Raw genomic sequence first — 10,950 nt, 5'->3', positions numbered from 1 at the left:
TTTGTGGACTTCTTTATGTACCTGGTCCTATACTAGGGTTGGTAGACCTAATTGTTTTATCCTCTGTGTGTGTAAGGACTGAAAAGCTGTATATTGTAATTACTAAGCAATTTTCAGTATATTATGTATCTAAATTACTAAATTGATGTTCTTTTTGTACAGTCCTCGATTTTGTACAGCATGGATCTTGCCATTTATCCGCATTTTAGCCTCACCTTTAACAGGAAGTTGCGTAAATAGCAATTTCCGGTGCACATGGTTTTGTTATTGACGTTTTGCAATAATTTGACGATACCTTGTTTTTGACGACAGTATGTAGAATAAAACGAGAATTTACCCCGAAAATGGATTATATAGAAGAAGGTCAATTTGAAGATGCAGATGAAGAGTTAGGAACCGGGTAAATCAACCTCCTTTCCATGATATTTTCGTGATTTTGAATGGTGTCGTCGTACAGCATGGCTATTTTATATCAGTTTATTTATGGCAGTTCATACCTTTCTCACATATGTTTAAACCCTACAGTAGTCATGTTGTACACATATGTGGATTCTTGTTGCATGTGCAGTCATGAACGAAAGTATTCATCTCACTTGATAGGTAAATTGTATTGACTGGTCAAAAAATGTCTTAAGTATTGCAATGACATGTACTTGTGCAATAGCCCTTTGAATACAAAAAGGGCCATAAATGTGAGTATACAGAAATTAAAGGCTATATGATTAATTACTCTCATTTACACTAGATGCTAACAATACATAGTCAATATATAAGCATAGTCTGTCAAACTAGGTTATAATTATATAACTGTTTTAACTAATTAAAGAAAGAATATAACGTACAGAGTCCGAAATTCACAACCGGAACATCTGATATTTTTCAAAAGTTAACAAAAACGAAACAACTGTGGTCAAACCATAACTTTCCCTTCTGTGATCTTCGTTGGAGGTGGAAATTAAAGTTGGGAAAAAGTCTTGACTTAACATGAACTGGTGATTGAGTGACTACACAAAGCAAGCAGTTGACTTATTATATACATGAATTGATTAGTAAAATTAACCAAACAATTTAGTTTTAACATGTACACGATTCCCAGTCCTACCAGATAATTAACAGGTTCTGAAAATGTAGAAAAATCCCATAGGATTATCATTAACTTAACAGTTGTACAAAAAGTATTAGTTCAGTTCTTTCCTCTACATTATTGAAAGTTACCCTACAAAGGTGAGGAAATGACTTTTTAGTGGTTATCAGAATTTGACAAAGGATGAAGTATATATAATTTGTAAAATGCTGCTTTCTATTTTTCAGGCCCTGTGATAATTCTCATCAGCAGACAAAGAAGCTTGATGCAAGTCTAGAAAGGAAAGGTAACCATGTTACATTGGAGGGATTTGAAAATTTAAAGGGAGCGTAGTTATTTATCTCTCATTCTGGATAAAACATTAAACCATATTGATTTATTATCATTATTTACCTGGTAGTACAGCACATGATAAATATGTGTATACATGTATAATTATATGTGTAGTGGAACTGGACTTGGCTGAACGATGGTGGCCATGCTTAAGTAGCTCAAATGGTTGGAGTGCTCAGTTCGGAGATCCTGGTTCTTTCTCTCCTGTATATATATGTAACAACCAGAACACAAAGTGGTCAGATCAGGTTCACTGTCCTGATATATACACTGTCCTGATATATACACACTGTCCTGATATATACACTGTCCTGATATATATACACTGTCCTGATGCATGTCACTCTCCTGATATATAAGCACTGACCTGATATACACACACTGTCCTGATATACACACACTGTCCTGATATATACATATACAATAACTGTCCTGATATATACACGCTATCCTGATATATACACACTATCCTGATATAAACACACTATCCTGATATATACACACTATCCTGATATATACATACTGTCCTGATATATACATATACACACACTGTCCTGATATATACATATATACACACTGTCCTGATATGTACACACTGTCCTGATATATACGCACTGTCCTGATATATATACACACTGTCCTGATATATAAGCACTGACCTGATATATTAGCACTGTCCTGATATATATACACACTGTCCTGATATATAAGCACTGACCTGATATATTAGCACTGTCCTGATATACACACACTGTCCTGATATATACACACTGTCCTGATATATACACACTATCCTGATATATACACACTCTCCTGATATATACATATACACACACTGTCCTGATATATACATATATACACACTGTCTTGATATATACACACTGTCCTGATATATACACACTGTCCTGATATATACACACTCCTGATATATACACACTGTCCTGATATATACACACTGTCCTGATATATACACACTATCCTGATATATACATATTTACACACTGTCCTGATATATACACACTGTCCTGATATATACACACTGTCCTGATATATACATATATACACACTATCCTGATATATACACACTATCCTGATATATACACACACTGTCCTGATATATATACACACTGTCCTGATATATACACACTGTCCTGATATACACACTGTCCTGATATATACACTGTCCTGATATATATACACTGTCCTGATGCATGTCACTCTCCTGATATATACACTGTCCTGATATATATACACTGTCCTGATATATACATATATACACACTGTCTTGATATATACACACTGTCCTGATATATATACACTGTCCTGATGCATGTCACTCTCCTGATATATACACTGTCCTGATATATACACACTGTCCTGATATATACACACTGTCCTGATATATACATATATACACACTGTCCTGATATCTACACACTGTCCTGATATATACACACACTGTCCTGATATATATACACACTGTCCTGATATATACACACTGTCCTGATATACACACTGTCCTGATATATAAGCACTGACCTGATATATTAGCACTGTCCTGATATACACACACTGTCCTGATATATACACACTGTCCTGATATATACACACTATCCTGATATATACACACTCTCCTGATATATACATATACACACACTGTCCTGATATATACATATATACACACTGTCTTGATATATACACACTGTCCTGATATATACGCACTGTCCTGATATATACATATATACACACTGTCCTGATATATACATATATACACACTGTCCTGATATATACATATATACACACTGTCCTGATATATACACACTGTCCTGATATATACACACTGTCCTGATATATACACACTGTCCTGATATATACATATATACACACTGTCCTGATATATACATATATACACACTATCCTGATATATACACACTGTCCTGATATACACACACTGTCCTGATATATACACACTATCCTGATATATACACACTATCCTGATATATACACACTATCCTGATATATACACACTATCCTGATATACACATACTGTTCTGATATATACACACTGTCTTGATATATACATATATACATACTGTCTTGATATATACACACTGTCCTGATATATACATATATACACACTGTCTTGATATATACACACTGTCCTGATATATACACACTGTCCTGATATATACACACTCCTGATATATACACTGTCCTGATATATACATATATACACACTGTCTTGATATATACACACTGTCCTGATATATACATATATACACACTGTCCTGATATATACATATATACACACTGTCCTGATATATACATATATACACACTGTCTTGATATATACACACTGTCCTGATATATACACACTGTCCTGATATATACATATACACACACTGTCCTGATATACATACACTGTCCTGATATATACACACTGTCCTGATATATACATATATACACACTGTCTTGATATATACACACTGTCCTGATATATACATATATACACACTGTCTTGATATATACACACTGTCCTGATATATACATATATACACACTGTCTTGATATATACACACTGTCCTGATATATACATATATACACACTGTCCTGATATATACATATATACACACTGTCTTGATATATACACACTGTCCTGATATATACACACTCCTGATATATACATATATACACACTGTCCTGATATATACATATATACACACTGTCCTGATATATACATATATACACACTGTCCTGATATATACATATATACACACTGTCCTGATATATACATATATACACACTGTCTTGATATATACACACTGTCCTGATATATACACACTGTCCTGATATATACATATACACACACTGTCCTGATATACATACACTGTCCTGATATATACACACTGTCCTGATATATACACACTGTCCTGATATATACACACTGTCCTGATATATACACACTGTCCTGATATATACATATATACACACTGTCCTGATATATACATATATACACACTATCCTGATATATACACACTGTCCTGATATACACACACTGTCCTGATATATACACTGTCCTGATATATACACACTCCTGATATATACACACTGTCCTGATATATACACACTGTCCTGATATATACATATATACACACTGTCTTGATATATACACACTGTCCTGATATATACACACTGTCCTGATATATACATATATACACACTGTCTTGATATATACATATATACACACTGTCCTGATATATACATATATACACACTGTCCTGATATATACATACATACACACTGTCTTGATATATACACACTGTCCTGATATATTCATATATACACACTGTCTTGATATATACACACTGTCCTGATATATACACACTGTCCTGATATATACATATATACACACTGTCCTGATATATACATATATACACACTATCCTGATATATACACACTGTCCTGATATACACACACTGTCCTGATATACACACACTGTCCTGATATATACACTGTCCTGATATACACACACTGTCCTGATATACACACACTGTCCTGATATATACACTGTCCTGATATATACACACTGTCCTGATATACACACACTGTCCTAATATATACACTGTCCTGATATACACACACTGTCCTGATATACACACACTGTCCTGATATACACACACTGTCCTGATATACACACACTGTCCTGATATATACACACTGTCCTGATATATACACTGTCCTGATATATACACACTGTCCTGATATACACACACTGTCCTGATATATACACACTGTCCTGATATATACATACTGTCCTGATATATACACACTGTCCTGATATATACATATATACACACTGTCCTGATATATACACACTGTCCTGATATATACACACTGTCCTGATATATACATATATATACACTGTCCTGATATACACACACTGTCCTGATATACATACACTGTCCTGATATATACACACTGTCTTGATATATACACACTGTCTTGATATATACACACTCTCCTGATATATACACACTATCCTGATATACACATACTGTCCTGATATATACACACTATCCTGATATATACACACTATCCTGATATACACATACTGTCCTGATATATACACACTCTCCTGATATATACATATACACACACTGTCCTGATATATACATATTTCTACCACAATACCCTGTGTTATTCAACTCTCAGACCATCAGTTAATCATTAAAGCTGTTGATTAACAATCTGTTTATACCACATGTGGTATAAACTCTGTACGCATTTTGATTGGCTAACACGGTGAACTTTGACCCAAGCTGCAATTGTTATTGACGTCATCAATAATCTAATGACGTCACATCACCGGGTCCCGGACGTCACCGGTACACTTTATTTGCATACGCGAAATTATACTTGTCCACGTTTCCCTTTGATTCAAGCCCATATTATTGTGGTAGAAACAGGTCACACGACTTGAAATTGTTGGATATGGAATTTATTTCACACTCGTAAGTTATTTTTTAAAAGTTGCAAAAAACACTCGCTAAAGCTCGTGTCTTTTGTAACTTTAAAAAAATAACTTACTCGTGTGAAATAAATTCCATATCCAACAACCACTCGTTGTGTAACCTCTATATACACACTGTCCTGATATATACACACTGTCCTGATATCTACACACTGTCCTGATATATACACACACTGTCCTGATATACAGTGGACCCGCGATAATCCGGACGCCGATAGTCCGGAAAACTCACAGTCCGGACGGAATTGCACGGGAACGGATTTCCGTAACGTTATTTGTACTCACCAGTCCGGAAATTCGGATTCCGATTCCGGAAGCCCATTTTGGGAACGGAACGTACTTTTCATTAGTAAATTTCCCTCAATAATCCGGACGATTTTTCACCACGAGGAGAATAAAATGTCGGGGCAAGTCACCCGTGTCGACAGCTGTACAGACTATCGCTTGACACTGTGCGTAGTCATAGCGACCTCTGCCAGGTCATAGCCCCAGGTGTTTACCTGTGATACAATGTGTAGCTTTTGTTTTTATAACGGTACATTGCTTTTTCTCTACGACCTAAATGTTACAGAATTTATGCACAAACATACAGTACGTGATCCGATAATTAATCAATCTCAAATACATGTAATACATTTATGATCGGTAATTAACATCATTAACACTTGTATTGGGTAAAACACGGATATCGGCTTTGTAACACCGTTACGTGAAACGACGACTCATTGAAAGATGCATGTTATTAATTACATACACATTTACGTATTAAGCAGTGATCACAACAACTGGGTTGATTACACACAAATTAGTCATTAGTCGTCTGATACTTAACTAAGCGTCACATTGTTAAGTGAATACGGGTTTAGTATAATTATCGGACATCTTGGGTAGTTCTCGCTGGTGTCGCGTACTTTTAAATAGATAGCTTGGGGTTTCTGGTACGTAAAAATCATAAAAAAAACATGGACTGATGGTAAGTTGTAAAATCCGGGTATTTTATTTAAAGTATGTAACATTTGTAATTTCTACTTGTTTGTGAACCTCCGGGACGTGACACATGTGTGTTGTTTGTAGGTCACATATGCCCTCTATAAATAAAACAACTTTCACTTTACATGTTCTTTTAAAAACATAGTTTATTTTTTACTTTCTACAAAACAAAACAAGAATCATATCAGAAACATAAGTATATTTATTGTTAAAAAGTCTGACAATTAGACGTGTTTATGAAACGTCCCGGATTGTATATAATCAAGGGAGATAACTCTTACACGACAATTTTTTTTGACCTGGTACACGAAATTCGGCAGTCCGGAAAACTCGTAATCCGGACGGTTTGGACTGGGAACGAAGGTGTTTGGATTATCGAGGGTCCACTGTACATACACTGTCCTGATATATACACACTCTACTGATATATACATATATACACACTGTCCTGATATATAGAGGATATCTAACAGTGTCTTCAGTAATATCAAATATATTTCTCGAGTGGGGCTAATATTTTGATATTTTTCACGAGTGCGCAGCCCGAGTGAAAAATATCAAAATATTAGCCACACGAGTGAAATATATTTGGTTTTACTTAAGACACTGTTAGATATTCTGTTTATTACATTTTTTATCAACGAAAACCCTACCTTGTATGCTAACTAGGACTTCAGCGATAATTTGTAAACAAAAAAAGTAGTTTCCACTGTCCAGGCGCTGACATATATGTCGGGCTTTCTGATTGGTCAATAATTTTGCTATTTTCTAATCATAAATTTGATTGGTCAAATCAGCAAAAGTAATATTTTTCACTTGTGAAAAATATGATATTCTTCACTAGTGAAAAATATCACTTTTATAGAATGAATAATTTTTGATATTTCACTGGTAAAAATGTAATAAATACATATATACACACTGTCCTGATATACATACACTGTCCTGATATATACACACTATCCTGATATATACACACACCACTTGATAATAATTTAATAACTACAATCTTTCAGTTAACGAGCTTGATCTACATGATGACAATACACAAAGTAATACAGCGGATGATGGATATTGGGAGGAAGAGGAGGAGGAGGAGGATGATGACGATAACTATGATTGGGATGGGATGACAGGAGACTTTACCAAAAAATACAATGCTGTCACCTCTCACAGCCAACAGGTAGTGCCTGTGTAATTTTAAAAATAGCAGTGTATATAACAGCAAACATTCACTGCCCTGTAATAAGTGCATACACTGGGCTAATTACAGGATACATAGATTGATAATGAAATTATATGCCAATATCTTTAAAAGAATAAAAATTGAAGATCTTTCTTTGAGAAAATAACTCATTTAAATCTCTTGAGCTGTAGCAATGATGTATGTTTCAATAATTATGATTGTTTGTGACTGTCATTATAATTATCAGTTGTAGTATAGTTATCGCTCCCTGTTTTAGCCCAATTCAAATCGACAGCCAAACCAGAATCCCACAAAAGGTCCCAAGCATTTCCAACCAACAGATAAAACTATGAGAAAATTTGTAGACAAAATCAATGTCGGTGAGTATTGACAGGTTACATTGTGGTGGTGTGTATTGACAGGTCACTTTGTGTTGGTGTGTATTGACAGGTCACCTAGAAGTGGTGTGTATTGACAGATCACCTTGTGGTGGTGTGTATTGACAGGTCACCTTGTCGTGATGTGTATTGACAGGTCACCTTGTGGTGGTGTTGTATTGACAGGTCACCTTGTGGTGGTGAGTATTGACAGGTCACCTTGTGGTGGTGTTGTATTGACAGGTCACCTTGTGGTGGTGTGTATTGACAGGTCACCTTGTCGTGATGTGTATTGACAGGTCACCTTGTGGTGGTGTTGTATTGACAGGTCACCTTGTGGTGGTGTGTATTGACAGGTCACCTTGTGGTGGTGTGTATTGACAGGTCACCTTGTGGTGGTGTGTATTGACAGGTCACCTTGTGGTGGTGTGTATTGACAGGTCACCTTGTGGTGGTGTGTATTGACAGATCAACTTGTCGTGATGTGTATTGACAGGTCACCTTGTCGTGGTGTCGTATTGACAGATCACCATGTGGTGGTGTGTATTGACAGGTCAACTTGTCGTGATATGTATTGACAGATCTCCATGTGGTGGTGTGTATTGACAGGTCACCTTGTGGTGGTGTGTATTGACAGGTCACCATGTGGTTGTGTGTATTGACAGGTCACCTTGTGGTGGTGTGTATTGACAGGTCACCTTGTGGTGGTGTGTATTGACAGGTCACCTTGTGGTGTTGTGTATTGACAGGTCACCTTGTGGTGGTGTGTATTGACAGGTCACCTTGTGGTGGTGTGTGTTGACAGGGATTTACTGGTCAGGGTATCAGTCATAACAGTATCAAGGTAGATTTCCTCAACAAGTTGATGTTTTACCACCTCACTGTACATGAGATCAAATTGTTGACAAAAAACCCTGTCAATCTGATGTTAAAATTTTGTACATTTAACACCTTGGTGTACATAAGATTATAGTGTTTACTAAAAACCCTGTCGATTTGTTGTTAAAATCTTGTACATTTAAGGTGACATTGTAGTCACTGTGACATCACTCATAAAACATCCATTACTAGTTGTTAGACCATTTACCATTATATTTTTCTTCCTCAATTACAGAACAATACTCCGGCCCTAAGCTGACAAATACAGCGATGTCGGGACTGATGAATGCTGGGAAGAAAATGAACAATGACAGGTACTATAGTTCTGATTCTTCTGGTTCTGGCAAAGTACTACCAGGCAGCTCTCAAAGAAAGGGAAATCATGTAAAAAACTTTTAATGGAGACAAAGAAAAGATGTCAGATATTGTGAATTGAATAAAAATTATTTTTGATGTACTTACTTGTACATTTTGTTGAGAATTTGAGTGGTCATTAATTGATCTGAAGCTAGTGTATGTATTGTGTGTGTTTGTTTTATAAATAGTAAAGCCATTTTTATTGGAAGGTCAATGGTATCCAGTATTAACCATCATAATAATGATGTAGCTATATATATAGGCCATTACATATATGTCTGGTATGTATTCCATCTGAATTGGTAGTGTTATATAGTGGTAATAACATATAGTGGTGAACCTGATGATTGTAGCTATATATATAGGCCATCACATACACATCAGGTATGTATTCCATCTGAATTGGTAGTGTGATTTAGTGGTGATAACAGTGGTGAACCTGATGATTGTAGCTATATATATAGGCCATCACATATACATCAGGTATGTATTCCATCTGAATTGGTAGTGTTATATACTGGTAATAACAGTGGTGAACCTGATGATTGTAGCTATATATATAGGCCATCACATACACATCAGGTATGTATTCCATCTGAATTGGTAGTGTTATATAGTGGTGATAACAGTGGTGAACCTGATGATTGTAGCTATATATATAGGCCATTACATATACATCAGGTATGTATTCCATCTGAATTGGTAGTGTGATATAGTGGTAATACCATAGTGAACCTGATGGTTTGTAGGTATATATATAGGCCATCACATACACATCAGGTATGTATTCCATCTGAATTGGTAGTGTTATATAGTGGTGATAACAGTGGTGAACCTGATGGTTTGTAGGTATATATATAGGCCATTACATATACATCAGGTATGTATTCCATCTGAATTGGTAGTGTGATATAGTGGTAATACCATAGTGAACCTGATGGTTTGTAGGTATATATATAGGCCATCACATACATATCTGGTATGTATTCCATCTGAATTGGTAGTGTTATATAGTGGTAATAACATATAGTGGTGAACCTGATGATTGTAGCTATATATATAGGCCATCACATATACATTAGGTATGTATTCCATCTGAAGTGGTAGTGTGATATAGTGGTGATAACAGTGGTGAACCTGATGAATGTAGGTATATATATAGGCCATCACATACACATCAGGTATGTATTCCATCTGAATTGGTAGTGTTATA

The 10,950-nt window shown here is 35.6% G+C and overlaps 1 protein-coding gene across 1 annotated transcript in view; it reads left to right on the top strand.

The window, feature by feature from the left end:
- The first annotated feature begins 220 nt into the window (after positions 1 to 220).
- The window catches only part of LOC117325429 (serine/threonine-protein kinase RIO1-like), a 34,747-nt gene continuing 24,017 nt past the window's right edge, over positions 221 to 10,950 (top strand). Inside the window, exons 1-5 of the mRNA XM_033881616.1 lie at positions 221 to 400; positions 1,312 to 1,370; positions 7,955 to 8,121; positions 8,402 to 8,504; positions 9,616 to 9,694. Coding sequence (XP_033737507.1) covers positions 345 to 400; positions 1,312 to 1,370; positions 7,955 to 8,121; positions 8,402 to 8,504; positions 9,616 to 9,694 — 464 coding nt within the window. The 5' untranslated portion in view covers positions 221 to 344. The remainder of the gene's footprint in view (positions 401 to 1,311; positions 1,371 to 7,954; positions 8,122 to 8,401; positions 8,505 to 9,615; positions 9,695 to 10,950) is intronic.

This window comes from Pecten maximus, chromosome 4, assembly GCF_902652985.1.
Source record: "Pecten maximus chromosome 4, xPecMax1.1, whole genome shotgun sequence".
In the NCBI taxonomy this organism is placed as follows: Eukaryota; Metazoa; Mollusca; class Bivalvia; order Pectinida; family Pectinidae; genus Pecten; species Pecten maximus.
Note: the sequence above shows the minus strand (reverse complement) of the source record. Positions and strands in the feature narration are given on the sequence as shown.